The sequence below is a fragment of the Oncorhynchus keta genome, unplaced genomic scaffold (genome assembly GCF_023373465.1).
Source record: "Oncorhynchus keta strain PuntledgeMale-10-30-2019 unplaced genomic scaffold, Oket_V2 Un_scaffold_3464_pilon_pilon, whole genome shotgun sequence".
NCBI lineage: Eukaryota > Metazoa > Chordata > Actinopteri > Salmoniformes > Salmonidae > Oncorhynchus > Oncorhynchus keta.
In genome coordinates this window covers 100,001-118,770 of record NW_026290918.1, presented here as the reverse complement: position 1 = coordinate 118,770, position 18,770 = coordinate 100,001, and the positions used below count along the sequence as shown (strand labels likewise).

Below are 18,770 nucleotides of genomic sequence, written 5' to 3'. Positions count from 1 at the left end.
ACTGAACCAGACAGATAGCATATGGCTCAGGGTAGGTGGCTGAGAGACAGACTGAACCAGACAGATAGCATATGGCTCAGGGTAGGTGGCTGAGAGACAGACCGAACCAGACAGATAGCATATGGCTCAGGGTAGGTGGCTGAGAGACAGACTGAACCAGACAGATAGCATATGGCTAAGGGTAGGTGGCTGAGTGACAGACCGAACCAGACAGATAGCATATGGCTCAGGGTAGGTGGCTGAGAATTGTCATGACTCTCAGGCCCCACCACCTGCCTACATCACTGGCTGTGCCCCTACAGTGCCTACATCTATATAGAATACTTTAACTACCCCACAATTCTCCTCTCATGCTTTGACTAGCTACAGTCACATATCTTGCTTTGGTATGTCGTCCCAACATGCATTTGTCAATTTGTAGAACACCTCAGCTGTTCCTACATAGAGATTCACCCAGCAGCAGACCGGGCCGTACAGATTCACCCAGCAGTTACCTGCTCCTTGGATGGCCGGGCCGTACAGATTCACCCAGCAGTTACCTGCTCCTTGGATGACCGGGCCGTACAGATTCACCCAGCAGTTACCTGCTCCTTGGATGGCCGGGCCGTACAGATTCACCCAGCAGTTACCTGCTCCTTGGATGGCCGGGCCGTACAGATTCACCCAGCAGTTACCTGCTCCTTGGATGGCTGGGTCGTACCAGTCAATGTTGGAGTTGTACTTACACAGCTCTAGGCGACCAGCGCTTGCTTGTGTGTGTGTGTGTGTGTGTGTGTGTGTGTGTGTGTGTGTGTGTGTGTGTGTGTGTGTGTGTGTGTGTGTGTGCATGTCTGTGTGTGTGTGTATTATTTAACCTCTCTCCTCCCTCCCTCTAGGTGATGACCCAGGCAGAGGGCCAACAGAAGAACCTGGTTAACTCCATAGAGTCCCTGCCCTCCCGTGGTCCTCTGTCCTCCTTAGACCAGGACCTTCTTCTCCTCAAGGCCACGTCAGCAGCTACCCTCTCCTGTCTGGGGGAGTGTCTCCACATGCTGCAACACAATGTCAGCCAGGTACGTCAGCAGCTACCCTCTCCTGTCTGGGGGAGTGTCTCCACATGCTGCAACACAATGTCAGCCAGGTACGTCAGCAGCTACCCTCTCCTGTCTGGGGGAGTGTCTCCACATGCTGTCAGCCAGGTACATCAGCAGCTACTCTCTCCTGTCTGGGGGGAGTGTCTCCACACGCTGCAACACAATGTCAGCCAGGTATGTCAGCAGCTACCCTCTCCTGTCTGGGGGGAGTGTCTCCACATGCTGTCAGCCAGGTACGTCAGCAGCTACCCTCTCCTGTCTGGGGGAGTGTCTCCACATGCTGTCAGCCAGGTATGTCAGCAGCTACCCTCTCCTGTCTGGGGGGAGTGTCTCCACATGCTGTCAGCCAGGTATGTCAGCAGCTACCCTCTCCTGTCTGGGGGGAGTGTCTCCACATGCTGTCAGCCAGGTATGTCAGCAGCTACCCTCTCCTGTCTGGGGGAGTGTCTCCACATGCTGTCATCCAGGTACGTCAGCAGCTACCCTCTCCTGTCTGGGGGAGTGTCTCCACATGCTGTCAGCCAGGTATGTCAGCAGCTACCCTCTCCTGTCTGGGGGAGTGTCTCCACATGCTGTCAGCCAGGTATGTCAGCAGCTACCCTCTCCTGTCTGGGGGGAGTGTCTCCACATGCTGTCAGCCAGGTATGTCAGCAGCTACCCTCTCCTGTCTGGGGGGAGTGTCTCCACATGCTGTCAGCCAGGTATGTCAGCAGCTACCCTCTCCTGTCTGGGGGAGTGTCTCCACATGCTGTCATCCAGGTACGTCAGCAGCTACCCTCTCCTGTCTGGGGGAGTGTCTCCACATGCTGCAACACAATGTCAGCCAAGTATGGACATGTACAATGTGACTGAGTGACAGTCAGAGGGTATACTGTATAGGTGACCATGAATATGGTGGGAGTGAGCCAACAGGGGTTGTCAGGTACCACTTACTGCCGATGTTCCCTTGAGCAAGGAACTTAACCCCCTAAACTGCTGGTTTCTGCTCCAGCCTCTCCAACCTATCAGAGGGGTTGGATACAGGTGGAGATCCTCTCCAACCTATCAGAGGGGTTGGATACAGCAGGAGATCCTCTCCAACCTATCAGAGGGGTTGGATACAGCAGGAGATCCTCTCCAACCTATCAGAGGGGTTGGATACAGCAGGAGATCCTCTCCAACCTATCAGAGGGGTTGGATACAGCAGGAGATCCTCTCCAACCTATCAGAGGGGTTGGATACAGGTGGAGATCCTCTCCAACCTATCAGAGGGTTGGATACAGCTGGAGATCCTCTCCAACCTATCAGAGGGGTTGGATACAGCTGGAGATCCTCTTCAACCTATCAGAGGGGTTGGATACAGCAGGAGATCATCTTCAACCTATCAGAGGGGTTGGATACAGCAGGAGATCCTCTCCAACCTATCAGAGGGTTGGATACAGCAGGAGATCCTCTCCAACCTATCAGAGGGGTTGGATACAGCTGGAGATCCTCTCCAACCTATCAGAGGGGTTGGATACAGCTGGAGATCCTCTTCAACCTATCAGAGGGGTTGGATACAGCAGTAGATCCTCTCCAACCTATCAGAGGGGTTGGATACAGCAGGAGATCCTCTCCAACCTATCAGAGGGGTTGGATACAGCAGGAGATCCTCTCCAACCTATCAGAGGGGTTGGATACAGCTGGAGATCCTCTCCAACCTATCAGAGGGGTTGGATACAGCAGGAGATCCTCTCCAACCTATCAGAGGGGTTGGATACAGCTGGAGATCCTCTCCAACCTATCAGAGGGGTTGGATACAGCAGGAGATCCTCTCCAACCTATCAGAGGGGTTGGATACAGCAGGAGATCCTCTCCAACCTATCAGAGGGGTTGGATACAGCAGGAGATCCTCTCCAACCTATCAGAGGGGTTGGATACAGCAGGAGATCCTCTCCAACCTATCAGAGGGGTTGGATACAGCAGGAGATCCTCTCCAACCTATCAGAGGGGTTGGATACAGCAGGAGATCCTCTCCAACCTATCAGAGGGGTTGGATACAGCAGGAGATCCTCTCCAACCTATCAGAGGGGTTGGATACAGCAGGAGATCCATTTCTGTTTCCTAAGAGATTAGTATTGTTCTCCTCTCCTATCCCAGGCCGCGCAGCATGTCACCCTGGGTCGCTCAGACAGCCAGGACCGGAGTCAGAGCCCCATCCACAAACAGACGTCCAGCCAGAGTAACAGCAACATCTCCAGTCAGACTCACAACCACAACCACAACCAGTTCAAGAAGCAGATGAGCCTGGATCCCAACCATGTTCCCACCGCACCAACAGGTCAGTTTACTATTAGAGTCTCTCTGTAACCGGTATGTTCCTGATGGTCAGTATGTGTTCCTGATGGTCAGTGTGTTCCTGATGGTCAGTGTGTTCCTGATGGTCAGTGTGTTCCTGATGGTCAGTATGTGTTCCTGGTGGTCAGTATGTGTTCCTGATGGTCAGTGTGTTCCTGATGGTCAGTGTGTTCCTGATGGTCAGTATGTGTTCCTGATGGTCAGTGTGTTCCTGATGGTCAGTATGTGTTCCTGGTGGTCAGTGTGTTCCTGATGGTCAGTGTGTGTTCCCGATGGTCAGTATATGTTCCTGATGGTCAGTGTGTTCCTGATGGTCAGTGTGTTCCTGATGGTCAGTGTGTTCCTGAAGGTCAGTATGTTCCTGATGGTCAATATGTGTTCCTGGTGGTCAGTGTGTTCCTGATGGTCAGTGTGTGTTCCTGGTGGTCAGTGTGTTCCTGGTGGTCAGTGTGTTCCTGATGGTCAGTGTGTGCTCCTGATGGTCAGTGTGTTCCTGGTGGTCAGTGTGTTCCTGATGGTCAGTGTGTGCTCCTGATGGTCAGTGTGTTCCTGATGGTCAGTATGTGTTCCTGATGGTCAGTGTGTGTTCCTGATGGTCAGTATGTGTTCCTGATGGTCAGTGTGTTCCTGATGGTTAGTGTGTGTTCCTGATGGTCAGTGTGTTCCTGATGGTCAGTATGTGTTCCTGATGGTCAGTGTGTTCCTGATGGTCAGTGTGTTCCTGATGGTCAGTGTGTGTTCCTGATGGTCAGTATGTGTTCCTGGTGGTCAGTGTGTTCCTGATGGTTAGTGTGTGTTCCTGGTGGTCAGTGTGTTCCTGGTGGTCAGTGTGTTCCTGATGGTCAGTGTGTGTTCCTGATGGTTAGTGTGTTCCTGATGGTCAGTGTGTGTTCCTGATGGTCAGTGTGTGTTCCTGATGGTCAGTGTGTTCCTGATGGTCAGTGTGTTCCTGATGGTCAGTATGTGTTCCTGGTGGTCAGTGTGTTCGTGATGGTTAGTGTGTGTTCCTGGTGGTCAGTGTGTTCCTGGTGGTCAGTGTGTTCCTGATGCTCAGTGTGTTCCTGATGCTCAGTGTGTTCCTGATGGTCAGTGTGTTCCTGATGGTCAGTGTGTTCCCGATGGTCAGTATATGTTCCTGATGGTCAGTATGTGTTCCTGATGGTCAGTATGTTCCTGATGGTCAGTATGTGTTCCTGGAGGTCAGTGTGTTCCTGATGGTCAGTATGTGTTCCTGATGGTCAGTGTGTTCCTGATGGTCAGTGTGTTCCTGATGGTCAGTATGTGTTCCTGGTGGTCAGTGTGTTCGTGATGGTTAGTGTGTGTTCCTGATGGTCAGTGTGTTCCTGATGGTCAGTGTGTTCCTGGTGGTCAGTATGTGTTCCTGGTGGTCAGTGTGTTCGTGATGGTCAGTGTGTGTTCCTGATGGTCAGTGTGTGTTCCTGATGGTCAGTATGTGTTCCTGGTGGTCAGTGTGTTCGTGATGGTTAGTGTGTGTTCCTGATGGTCAGTGTGTTCCTGATGGTCAGTGTGTTCCTGATGGTCAGTATGTGTTCCTGATGGTCAGTATGTGTTCCTGATGGTCAGTATGTTTTACTGATGGTCAGTATGTGTTCCTGATGGTCAGTATGTGTTACTGATGGTCAGTATGTGTTCCTGATGGTCAGTGTGTTCCTGATGGTCAGTATGTGTTACTGATGGTCAGTATGTGTTACTGATGGTCAGTGTGTGTTCCTGATGGTCAGTGTGTTCCTGCTGGTCAGTATGTGTTACTGATGGTCAGTGTGTGTTCCTGATGGTCAGTATGTGTTACTGATGGTCAGTGTGTTCCTGATGGTCAGTATGTGTTACTGATGGTCAGTATGTGTTCCTGATGGTCAGTGTGTTCCTGATGGTCAGTGTGTTCCTGATGGTCAGTGTGTTCCTGATGGTCAGTATGTGTTACTGATGGTCAGTGTGTGTTCCTGATGGCCAGTATGTGTTACTGATGGTCAGTATGTGTTCCTGATGGTCAGTGTGTTCCTGATGGTCAGTATGTGTTCCTGGTGGTCAGTGTGTTCGTGATGGTCAGTGTGTGTTCCTGATGGTCAGTGTGTTCCTGATGGTCAGTGTGTTCCTGATGGTCAGTGTGTTCCTGATGGTCAGTGTGTTCCTGATGGTCAGTATGTGTTCCTGATGGTCAGTGTGTTCCTGATGGTCAGTGTGTTCCTGATGGTCAGTGTGTGTTCCTGATGGTCAGTATGTGTTCCTGATGGTCAGTGTGTGTTCCTGATGGTCAGTGTGTTCCTGATGGTCAGTGTGTTCCTGATGGTCAGTATGTGTTCCTGATGGTCAGTATGTTACTGATGGTCAGTATGTTCTGTCTGTCTCCAGACAGCTTCTCAGGATGGTCTAGATCTCCCTCAGAGAAGCAGGTGACCAGTAGAGGAGGGACACCTCTTCCACACATTCCCTCTCCAGCACACATCAACAAGGAGGTGGTCAGCAACTCTGTGGTAAGAAACACACCTGCTCTCTGTGTTGGGAGAAATAACACCATGTATTCTCTCACCTAATGGGAGGGGGGATGGAGGGAGGGAGGGAGGGGGAGAGGGAGGGAGGGAGTGAGGGAGGGAGGGGTTCAATGAGGGAGGGAGTGAGTGAGGATGGGAGGGAGAGGTTCAAGGAGGGAGGGGGAGGGAGGGAGAGGGAGAAGGGGGAGAGGGAGGGAGTGAGGGGAGGGAGGGGTTCAAGGAGGGAGGGAGGGAGTGAGGATGGGAGGGAGGGAGGGGTTCAAGGAGGGAGGGAGGGAGAGGGAGGGAGGGGTTTAAGGAGGGAGGGAGAGGGAGAAGGGGGAGAGGGAGGGAGGGGTTCAGGGAGGGAGGGAGGATGGAGGGAGGGAGGGGTTCAAGGAGGTAGGGAGAGAGGGAGGGAGAGGTTCAAGGAGGGAGGGAGGGAGGGAGAAGGAGGAGGGAGGGAGATGGAGAAGGGAGGGAGACGGGGGGAGAGGGAGACGGAGAGAGGGGGGGTAGGAAGAGAGAGAGAGAGAGAAGGGGGAGAGAGAAAGAAACTTCTATTCTACAGGGGGAAGTGTTCTAATTGGCCATGTTCTAGTTTGGATGTTTCTCTGTTTCTCTGTTTCTCCTGGGAGACTGGGGAGTGAAAGCCAGCTAGTTTGGATGTTTCTTATGTGTGATGGATGAAAGCCAGTTAGTTTGGATGTTTCTTATGTGTGATGGAGGAAACCAGCTCCCTCAGGAGGGAGAGTGAGTCAGTGCATCCAAGATGACGTAGACAGAAATGTCCTCTTCTCTCCCAGTTCAACTCAACCTCTGTCTCTGGCTCTGGCTCTGTCTCTGGCTCTGGCTCTGTCTCTGGCTCTGTCTCTGGCTCTGGCTCTGGCTCTGGCTCTGGCTCTGGCTCTGTCTCTGGCTCTGTCTCTGTCTCTGGCTCTTTGTCTCTGTCTCGTTCTCTCTCTCTCTCTCTCTCTCTCTCTCTCTCTCTCTCTCTCTCTCTCTCTCTCTCTCTCTCTTCTCTCTCTCTCTCATTGGTTGTTAGGAGCATATTACCCACGTGGGTGATTGAAAGATGAACTGAGGTTCACACTCCAGTCCAGTTAGTGGTGGTAATGCACCTTAAAGTTGGTTGCCAACCGCCATATAAAGTCCACAGAAGAAGAAGCCTGAAGGAAGGAGAGATTACTAGAAACTCAGTTTCCCCTTTTAACTGTGGATTATTGGTCAGAGTAGAGGACCTTGTGCATTTCAGGTAAAATAACAACCCAGTGTTTTATATCCCAGAACAAATGAGCGAGTAACAACAAGCTAGCTAGCTAAAAATTGGCCATGAATGTTAATGCTCAGTTGGTTCAGAGTTCTCTTTTTGATATTTCAACCTGCGTGTCCTGATCACGTCTGGTGTGGATGGACAAAGTCAACATGTACGCGTGTCTGGTCTAGTCACCATGTAAGGCAGGGATGGGAAACTGCCCCCCCCCCCTTCTTTTGTAGGTCCACGGAACCATTTTAGGAACTCAGACAGGGTCTCAACTCCCTGTTGCTAGGTAGAATAGTAGAATACACAAGGTGACATTTTATAAATGTGGTCGTGAATCAGCAGTTCTTCTCTTGATATTGTCAGTCACTCAATTGGCTCATGTCAGCTAACATTTTTTTTTTAGGATTGGTAAATGAATCCAGCCAGCTATCTAAACCTGTAGAAATCATGGCTGAATTACAGACAACGGAGGCCCCTATTGATTTTGTAAGTCACTCAGGAATCATATTAACATGGTGTCAAGTCAGGACAAAATGTGTTGCAGGATATGAAAGGGTTCACAACATATTGTTCCACACAACGACCCTTCTCTCTCACAGGCAGCCTTTGTCAAGCTGTGCATTGGGAGGAGAAGGGACCCGTGAGACACGCAGGCCCGGCCCAGCCGAGCGCACGTGGGCCCTAACTGCCTTGAGCCTCGTGCACGTTGCCGTGTCGTGATACGGGGGGGTTCTTCTGTTCCGGATGACGCAGGGAGAAATGTTCCAAGCCTCAGGCACGACTTCTTAATATAATAATAATAATTCTTCAACACTGACATGCAAACATTATGTTTCATAACGTCACTGGGACTGGGACTGGGACTGGGTCTGGGACTGGGACTGGGACTGGGACTGGGACTGGGACTGGGACTGGGACTGGGACTGGGTCTGGGACTGGGACTGGGACTGGGTCTGGGACTGGGACTGGGTCTGGGACTGGGACTGGGACTGGGACTGGGACTGGGTCTGGGACTGGGACTGGGACTGGGACTGGGACTGGGTCTGGGACTGGGACTGGGACTGGGACTGGGTCTGGGACTGGGACTGGGACTGGGACTGGGACTGGGACTGGGTCTGGGACTGGGACTGGGACTGGGACTGGGACTGAGTCTGGGACTGGGACTGGGTCTGGGACTGGGTCTGGGACTGGGACTGGGACTGGGACTGGGACTGGGTCTGGGACTGGGTCTGGGACTGGGACTGGGACTGGGTCTGGGACTGGGACTGGGTCTGGGACTGGGACTGGGACTGGGTCTGGGACTGGGACTGGGACTGGGTCTGGGACTGGGTCTGGGACTGGGACTGGGACTGGGACTGGGTCTGGGACTGGGACTGGGACTGGGTCTGGGACTGGGTCTGGGACTGGGACTGGGACTGGGACTGGGTCTGGGACTGGGTCTGGGACTGGGACTGGGACTGGGTCTGGGACTGGGTCTGGGACTGGGACTGGGACTGGGACTGGGTCTGGGACTGGGACTGGGTCTGGGACTGGGTCTGGGACTGGGACTGGGTCTGGGTCTGGGACTGGGACTGGGTCTGGGACTGGGACTGGGACTCTGGGACTGGGTCTAGGACTGGGACTGGGTCTGGGACTTGGTCTGGGTCTGGGACTGGGTCTGGGACTGGGTCTGGGACTGGGACTCTGGGACTGGGTCTAGGACTGGGACTGGGACTATGACTGGGTCTGGGACTGGGTCTGGGACTGGGTCTGGGTCTGGGACTGGGACTGGGAATGGGACTGGGACTGGGAATGGGACTGGGTCTGGGACTGGGACTGGGACTGGGTCCGGGACTGGGACTGGGACTGGGACTGGGTCTGGGACTGGGACTGGGTCTGGGACTGGGACTGGGACTGGGTCTGGGACTGGGACTGGGACTGGGTCTGGGACTGGGACTGTGACTGGGTCTGGGACTGGGTCTGGGACTGGGTCTGGGACTGGGTCTGGGACTGGGTCTGGGACTGGGACTGGGTCTGGGACTGGGACTGAGTCTGGGACTGGGACTGGGTCTGGGACTGGGTCTGGGACTGTGACTCTGGGACTGGGACTCTGGGTCTGGGACTGGGACTCTGGGACTGGGACTCTGGGTCTAGGACTGGGACTGGGTCTGGGACTTGGTCTGGGTCTGGGACTGGGTCTGGGACTGGGTCTGGGACTGGGTCTGGGACTGGGACTCTGGGACTGGGACTGGGTCTAGGACTGGGACTATGACTGGGTCTGGGACTGGGTCTGGGACTGGGTCTGAGACTGGGTCTGGGACTGGGACTGGGACTGGGTCTGGATCTGGGTCTGGGACTGGGACTGGGACTGGGACTGGGTCTGGGACTGGGTCTGGGACTGGGACTGGGTCTGGGACTGGGACTGAGTCTGGGACTGGGTCTGGGACTGGGTCTGGGTCTGGGACTGGGACTCTGGGACTGGGTCTAGGACTGGGACTGGGTCTGGGACTGGGTCTGGGTCTGGGACTGGGACTGGGTCTGGGACTGGGACTGGGTCTGGGACTGGGACTGGGACTCTGGGACTGGGTCTGGGACTGGGACTGGGTCTGTGACTGGGTCTGGGACTGGGACTGGGACTCTGGGTCTGGGACTGGGACTGGGACTCTGGGTCTGGGACTGGGACTCTGGGTCTGGGACTGAGACTGGGACTGGGACTGCTTTTATATCATCCCCTGGCCCGTCCCTCCTTCAGGACCCTGACCCGTCCCTCCTTCAGGACCCTGACCCGTCCCTGGCCCGTCCCTCCTCCAGGACCCTGACCCGTCCCTGGCCCGTCCCTCCTTCAGGACCCTGACCCGTCCCTGGCCCGTCCCTCCTTCAGGACCCTGACCCGTCCCTCCTTCAGGACCCTGACCCGTCCCTGGCCCGTCCCTCCTTCAGGACCCTGACCCGTCCCTGGCCCGTCCCTCCTTCAGGACCCTGACCCGTCCCTCCTTCAGGACCCTGACCCGTCCCTGGCCCGTCCCTCCTTCAGGACCCTGACCCATCCCTCCTTCAGGACCCTGACCCGTCCCTCCTTCAGGACCCTGGCCCGTCCCTCCTTCAGGTCCCTGACCCGTCCCTCCTTCAGGACCCTGACCCGTCCCTCCTTCAGGTCCCTGACCCGTCCCTCCTTCAGGACCCTGACCCGTCCCTCCTTCAGGACCCTGACCTGTCCCTGACCCGTCCCTCCTTCAGGACCCTGACCCGTCCCTGGCCCGTCCCTCCTTCAGGACAATGGCCCGTCCCTCCTTCAGGACCCTGGCCCTTCCCTCCTTCAGGACCCTGACCCATCCCTCCTTCAGGAGAGAGACAAGGATGGGAATCAGAATGTGGATTCGTATCTGGAATCCCTATAGTTGAACTTGTCGTTTCTATCTATCTTTGAAGACAAGACCTCATTCACCTATAATGGCTGAAAGTAGTCAGGTTGTGTTTCGAACACAGACATCTAATATCATAAGAAATACTGTTGTTTTTATTTAGCCTTTATTTAACCAGGCGAGTCAGTTCAGAACACATTCTTATTTACCATGACGTCCTACTCCGGCCAAACCCGGACCACGCTGGGCCAAGTGCGCCGCCCTGTGGGACTCCCAATCACGGCCGGGTGGCGATACAGCCCTGGATTTGAACCGGGGTGTCTGTTGTGACACCTCTAGCACTCGAGATGCAGTGCCTTAGACCTCCACGCCACTCGGGGGCGCTGTTACATGCAGGTGATAGTAAGCGTAGGCTCTCGTAGACAGACCCAGTGGGACTGGGTGAGATGATGTTTACGGGGGATTTAACCAGTCACCTACCAAAACAGTTATTCTCAAACCTCTTAACCATATAAGACTGACTTAGTCTGGGTTTCTGGATCACAACTTTGTGACACCTGCTGTTGTAAAAAAAATGGCTCTATAAATACATTTGGATTGATGGACATTAAGCACTGTACTTTCCACCTACGTCAAGGAAACTAAAGAGTTGATTAGCTATGCCTTGTTTGTGTCTGTGTGCTATCTCTCTCTGAGTTGATTAGCTATGCCTTGTTTGTGTCTGTGTGCTATCTCTCTCTGAGTTGATTAGCTATGCCTTGTTTGTGTCTGTGTGCTATCTCTGAGTTGATTAGCTATGCCTTGTTTGTGTCTGTGTGCTATCTCTCTCTGAGTTGATTAGCTATGCCTTGTTTGTGTCTGTGTGCTATCTCTCTCTGAGTTGATTAGCTATGCCTTGTTTGTGTCTGTGTGCTATCTCTCTCTGAGTTGATTAGCTATGCCTTGTTTGTCTGTGTGCTATCTCTCTCTGAGTTGATTAGCTATGCCTTGTTAGTGTCTGTGTGCTATCTCTGAGTTGATTAGCTATGCCTTGTTTGTGTCTGTGTGCTATCTCTCTCTGAGTTGATTAGCTATGCCTTGTTTGTGTCTGTGTGCTATCTCTGAGTTGATTAGCTATGCCTTGTTTGTGTCTGTGTGCTATCTCTCTCTGAGTTGATTAGCTATGCCTTGTTTGTGTCTGTGTGCTATCTCTCTCTGAGTTGATTAGCTATGCCTTGTTTGTGTCTGTGTGCTATCTCTCTCTGAGTTGATTAGCTATGCCTTGTTTGTGTCTGTGTGCTATCTCTCTCTGAGTTGATTAGCTATGCCTTGTTTGTGTCTGTGTGCTATCTCTCTCTGAGTTGATTAGCTATGCCTTGTTTGTGTCTGTGTGCTATCTCTCTCTGAGTTGATTAGCTATGCCTTGTTTGTGTCTGTGTGCTATCTCTCTCTGAGTTGATTAGCTATGCCTTGTTTGTGTCTGTGTGCCACCTCTCTCTGTGGTCCAGTGATTTCTGACTGTGTAGTACAGTACAGGAACGGTACCAGGCGGTGTAAAACAGTACTGCCAAACCAACTCCTCACTTTACAGCAGGGAAAGAAGAAAGTGTGTGTGTGTGTGTGTGTGTGTGTGTGTGTGTGTGTGTGTGTGTGTGTGTGTGTGTGTGTGTGTGTGTGTGTGTGTGTGTGTGTGTGTCTGTGTGTGTGTGTGTGCGTGTGTGTGTGTGCGCGTGTGTGTGTGTGTGCGTGCGTGCGTGTCTGCGTGCGTCTTGGCTTATGTGCTGAGTAATGAATGACCTGTTGTGTCTGCATGACACACAGCATCTGTGTGCTCTTCAGTCCTGTCCTGCACTGCTCTATTCTGACAGCAGAGGGCGCAATATATCAGCGGTACAGACAGACACAAATTTCAAATGCAATTCCTTGATTCCTCACGTCCTCACCCATTGGATGAAAAGGTCATAGGGGAGAGACCAATGGGTTTTGAGAAAGACACGAGGAGAGAGGAGGTGAGGAATCTAGGAAATGCAATTGAGATTCTCCCACAGTCCTTATCCAGACACCCCCACCGTTCGGTCTCTAAGTTTAGCTTAGAAGAGACAGAAGTTACTGTCATGAATTAAGTCAACGAGCACGGCACCAAAACACCACCATCTTGTTTTGCTTTTAAACAAGTTTCTGTTGTTGTTATTATTACTAGTCCCAGCTATCACATTTGGTTCCTTTTAAAGTTGTTGGAACGTATGTTTTTGGTTTCCCGTTGGTTCTGGGAACAAAGCCATACATTTCCTTTTTAAAGTTGTGGGAACGTATGTTTTTGGTTTCCCGTTGGTTCTAGGAACAAAGCCATACATTTCCTTTTTAAAGTTGTGGGAACGTATGTTTTTGGTTTCCCGTTGGTTCTAGGAACAAAGCCATACATTTCCTTTTTAAAGTTGTGGGAACGTATGTTTTTGGTTTCCCGTTGGTTCTAGGAACAAAGCCATACATTTCCTTTTAAAGTTGTTGGAACGTATGTTTTTGGTTTCACGTTGGTTCTAGGAATAAATCCATACATTTCCTTTTAAAGTTGTTGGAACGTATGTTTTTGGTTTCCCGTTGGTTCTAGGAATAAAGCCATACATTTCCTTTTAAGGTTGTGGGAACGTATGTTTTTGGTTTCCCGTTGGTTCTGGGAACAAAGCCATACATTTCCTTTTTAAAGTTGTGGGAACGTATGTTTTTGGTTTCCCGTTGGTTCTGGGAACAAAGCCATACATTTCCTTTTTAAAGTTGTGGGAACGTATGTTTTTGGTTTCCCGTTGGTTCTGGGAACAAAGCCATACATTTCCTTTTTAAAGTTGTGGGAACGTATGTTTTTGATTTCCCGTTGGTTCTAGGAATAAAGCCATACATTTCCTTTTAAAGTTGTGGGAACGTATGTTTTTGGTTTCCCGTTGGTTCTGGGAACAAAGCCATACATTTCCTTTTTAAAGTTGTGGGAACGTATGTTTTTGGTTTCCCATTGGTTCTAGGAACAAAGCCATACATTTCCTTTTAAAGTTGTGGGAACGTATGTTTTTGGTTTCCCGTTGGTTTTGGGAATAAAGCCATACATTTCCTGAGCGTTTTTATTAAACGTTCTGAGAACGTTCTGTGAACATTTCACTTGTTCTGGGGAACGTACATTTTTTAGGTTTCTAGGGAGGTTTTAGAACATTTTATTATGGTTCTCTGCATGTTTCCCTGGAAGTTTTAACGTTTTGAGAATGGAAATTATAGTTTATTTTGATTTTTTTTTAAATCACTTCCTTTAAAACATGAACTTAATGTTTGAATAAGACCTTTTAATAACACTGAGAGCTTTAGTCTGGATAAACTGTTTCGAGCTCCAAAGCACAGATAAGACACATGAGAATATATTTACTTAGGCATGAATGATCCAAACACATGTCTTTGTTTATTCTGGCACGACAATAAGTGAGATTTGAACCTTTAGTCCACTGAGCCACCAGTATGGAGCTGGCGTGCCATGTTTTCCACTGAGCCACCAGTATGGAGCTGGCGTGCCATGTTTTCCACTGAGCCACCAGTATGGAGCTGGCGTGCCATGTTTTCCACTGAGCCACCAGTATGGAGCTGGCGTGCCATGTTTTCCACTGAGCCACCAGTATGGAGCTGGCGTGCCATGTTTTCCACTGAGCCACCAGTATGGAGCTGGCGTGCCATGTTTTCCACTGAGCCACCAGTATGGAGCTGGCGTGCCATGTTTTCCACTGAGCCACCAGTATGGAGCTGGCGTGCCATGTTTTCCACTGAGCCACCAGTATGGAGCTGGCGTGCCATGTTTTCCACTGAGCCACCAGTATGGAGCTGGTGTGCCATGTTTTCCACTGAGCCACCAGTATGGAGCTGGCGTGCCATGTTTTCCACTGAGCCACCAGTATGGAGCTGGCGTGCCATGTTTTCCACTGAGCCACCAGTATGGAGCTGGCGTGCCATGTTTTCCACTGAGCCACCAGTATGGAGCTGGCGTGCCATGTTTTCCACTGAGCCACCAGTATGGAGCTGGCGTGCCATGTTTTCCACTGAGCCACCAGTATGGAGCTGGCGTGCCATGTTTTCCACTGAGCAACCAGTATGGAGCTGGCGTGCCATGTTTTCCACTGAGCCACCAGTATGGAGCTGGCGTGCCATGTTTTCCACTGAGCCACATTTCAAAGGAAAACAAGCGCTCGTTAAGATCAGCTGTGGCCAATTAGTGGGCGCGGCCAACACACCTGAACACACTTAACAAGATAAAGGCTAGAGGGAGTTCTACGTTGTAACTATCCTGCAGTGTTCCCAGAACGTTGTAACTATCCTGCAGCGTTCCCAGAACGTTGTAACTATCCTGCAGCTTTCCCAGAACGTTGTAACTATCCTGCAGCGTTCCCAGAACGTTGTAACTATCCTGCAGCGTTCCCAGAACGTTGTAACTATCCTGCAGCGTTCCCAGAACGTTGTAACTATCCTGCAGCGTTCCCAGAACGTTGTAACTATCCTGCAGCGTTCCCAGAACGTTGTAACTATCCTGCAGCGTTCCCAGAACGTTGTAACTATCCTGCAGCGTTCCCAGAACGTTGTAACTATCCTGCAGCGTTCCCAGAACGTTGTAACTATCCTGCAGCGTTCCCAGAACGTTGTAACTATCCTGCAGCGTTCCCAGAACGTTGTAACTATCCTGCAGCGTTCCCAGAACGTTGTAACTATCCTGCAGCGTTCCCAGAACGTTGTAACTATCCTGCAGCGTTCCCAGAACGTTGTAACTATCCTGCAGCGTTCCCAGAACGTTGTAACTATCCTGCAGCGTTCCCAGAATGTTGTAACTATCCTGCAGTGTTCCCAGAATGTTGTAACTATCCTGCAGCGTTCCCAGAATGTTGTAACTATCCTGCAGCGTTCCCAGAATGTTGTAACTATCCTGCAGCGTTCCCAGAACGTTGTAACTATCCTGCAGCGTTCCCAGAACGTTGTAACTATCCTGCAGCGTTCCCAGAACGTTGTAACTATCCTGCAGCGTTCCCAGAATGTTGTGTGGTTCTCAGAACGTTATTATGTGTGTGTGTGTGTGTGTGTGTGTGTGTGTGTGTGTGTGTGTGTGTGTGTGTGTGTGTGTGTGTGTGTGTGTGTGTGTGTGACATGTCAGCTGTGTTCTAGATGTTTGATGTACTGGAGTGTGACAACTATGTCACGATAGAGGGACTCTCTGGGGTTCTCTTTCTTTCTCTTTCTTTCTAACCCAGCCTTATCAGCAGATTATACAGTAGCCCAGTCTTATCATCAGATTATACAGTAACCCAGCCTTATCAGCAGATTATACAGTAACCCAGCCTTATCAGGAGATTATACAGTAACCCAGCCTTATCATCAGATTATACAGTAACCCAGCCTTATCAGGAGATTATACAGTAACCCAGCTTTATCAGCAGATTATACAGTTACCCAGTTTTATCAGCAGATTATACAGTAACCCAGCCTTATCAGCAGATTAAACAGTAACCCAGCCTTATCAGCAGATTATACAGTAACCCAGCCTTATCAGCAGATTATACAGTAACCCAGCCTTATCAGCAGATTATACAGTTACCCAGCCTTATCAGCAGATTATACAGTAACCCAGCCTTATCAGCAGATTAAACAGTAACCCAGCCTTATCAGCAGATTATACAGTTACCCAGCTTTATCAGCAGATTATACAGTAACCCAGCCTTATCTGCAGATTATACAGTAACCCAGCCTTATCAGCAGATTATACAGTAGCCCAGCCTTATAAGCAGATTATACAGTAACCCAGCCTTATCAGACGATTATACAGTAACCCAGCCTTATCAGCAGATTATACAGTAACCCAGCTTTATCAGCAGATTATACAGTTACCCAGTTTTATCAGCAGATTATACAGTAACCCAGCCTTATCATCAGATTAAACAGTAATCCAGCCTTATCAGCAGATGATACAGTAACCCAGCCTTATCAGCAGATTATACAGTAACCCAGCCTTATCAGCAGATTATACAGTTACCCAGCCTTATCAGCAGATTATACAGTAACCCAGCCTTATCAGCAGATTAAACAGTAACCCAGCCTTATCAGCAGATTATACAGTTACCCAGCTTTATCAGCAGATTATACAGTAACCCAGCCTTATCTGCAGATTATACAGTAACCCAGCCTTATCAGCAGATTATACAGTAGCCCAGCCTTATAAACAGATTATACAGTAACCCAGCCTTATCAGAAGATTATACAGTAACCCAGCCTTATCAGCAGATTATACAGTAACCCAGTTTTATCAGCAGATTATACAGTAACCCAGCCTTATCAGCAGATTATTACAGTAACCCAGTTTTATCAGCAGATTATACAGTAACCCAGTTTTATCAGCAGATTATACAGTAACCCAGTCTTATCAGCAGATTATACAGTAACCCAGCCTTATCAGCAGATTATACAGTAACCCAGCCTTATCAGCAGATTATACAGTAACCCAGCCTTATCAGCAGATTATACAGTAACCCAGCCTTATCAGCAGATTATACAGTAACCCAGCCTTATCAGCAGATTATACAATAACCCAGCCTTATCAGCAGATTATACAATAACCCAGCCTTATAAACAGATTATACAGTAACCCAGCCTTATCAGCAGATTATACAGTAACCCAGCCGTATCAGCAGATTATACAGTAACCCAGCCGTATCAGCAGATTATACAGTAACCCAGCATTATCAACAGATTATACAGTAACCCAGCCTTATCAGAAGATTATACAATAACCCAGCCTTATCAGCAGATTATACAGTAACCCAGCCGTATCAGCAGATTATACAGTAACCCAGCATTATCAGAAGATTATACAGTAACCCAACCTTATCAGCAGATTATACAGTAACCCAGCCTTATCAGCAGATTATACAGTAACCCAGCCTTATCAACAGATTATACAGTAGCCCAGCCTTATCAGCAGGTTATACAGTAACCCAGCCTTATCAGAAGTTTATACAGTAACCCAGCCTTATCAGCAGATTATACAGTAACCCAGCCTTATCAGAAGATTATACAGTAACCCAGCCTTATCAGCAGATTATACAGTAACCCAGCCTTATCAGCAGGTTATACAGTAACCCAGCCTTATCAGCAGATTATACAGTAACCCAGCCTTATCAGCAGGTTATACAGTAACCCAGCCTTATCAGAAGATTATACAGTAACCCAGCTTTATCAGCAGATTATACAGTAGCCCAGTCTTATCATCAGATTATACAGTAACCCAGCCTTATCAGCAGATTATACAGTAACCCAGCCTTATCAGGAGATTATACAGTAACCCAGCCTTATCATCAGATTATACAGTAACCCAGCCTTATCAGGAGATTATACAGTAACCCAGCCTTATCAGCAGATTATACAGTAACCCAGCCTTATCAGCAGATTATACAGTAACCCAGCCTTATCAGCAGATTATACAGTAACCCAGCCTTATCAGCAGATTATACAGTAACCCAGCCTTATCAGCAGATTATACAGTAACCCAGCCTTATCAGCAGGTTATACAGTAACCCAGCCTTATCAGCAGATTATACAGTAACCCAGCCTTATCATCAGATTATACAGTAACCCAGCCTCATCAGCAGATTATACAGTAACCCAGTTTTATCAGCAGATTATACAGTAACCCAGCCTTATCAGCAGATTATACAGTAACAGCCTTATCAGCAGATTATACAGTAACCCAGCCTTATCAGCAGGTTATACAGTAACCCAGCCTTATCAGCAGATTATACAGTAACCCAGCCATATCATCAGATTATACAGTAACCCAGCCTCATCAGCAGATTATACAGTAACCCAGTTTTATCAGCAGATTATACAGTAACCCAGCCTTATCAGCAGATTATACAGTAACCCAGCCTTATCAGCAGATTATACAGTAACCCAGCCTTATCAGCAGATTATACAGTAGCCCAGTCTTATCAGCAGATTATACAGTAACCCAGCCTTATCAGCAGATTATACAGTAACCCAGCCTTATCAGGAGATTATACAGTAACCCAGCCTTATCATCAGATTATACAGTAACCCAGCCTTATCAGCAGATTATACAGTAACCCAGCCTTATCATCAGATTATACAGTAACCCAGCCTTATCAGCAGATTATACAGTAACCCAGCCTTATCAGCAGATTATACAGTAACCCAGCCTTATCAGCAGATTATACAGTAACCCAGCCTTATCAGCAGATTATACAGTAACCCAGCCTTATCAGCAGATTATACAGTATAACAG

At 49.7% G+C, this 18,770-nt stretch overlaps 1 protein-coding gene across 1 annotated transcript in view; it reads left to right on the top strand.

Moving 5' to 3' along the window:
* Positions 1-18,770, top strand: part of osbpl10b (oxysterol binding protein-like 10b) — a 130,764-nt gene that overhangs the window by 44,711 nt on the left and 67,283 nt on the right. Inside the window, exons 4-6 of the mRNA XM_052515870.1 lie at positions 876-1,052; positions 3,192-3,372; positions 5,760-5,881. Of these exons, the coding sequence (XP_052371830.1) occupies positions 876-1,052; positions 3,192-3,372; positions 5,760-5,881 (480 nt within the window). The remainder of the gene's footprint in view (positions 1-875; positions 1,053-3,191; positions 3,373-5,759; positions 5,882-18,770) is intronic.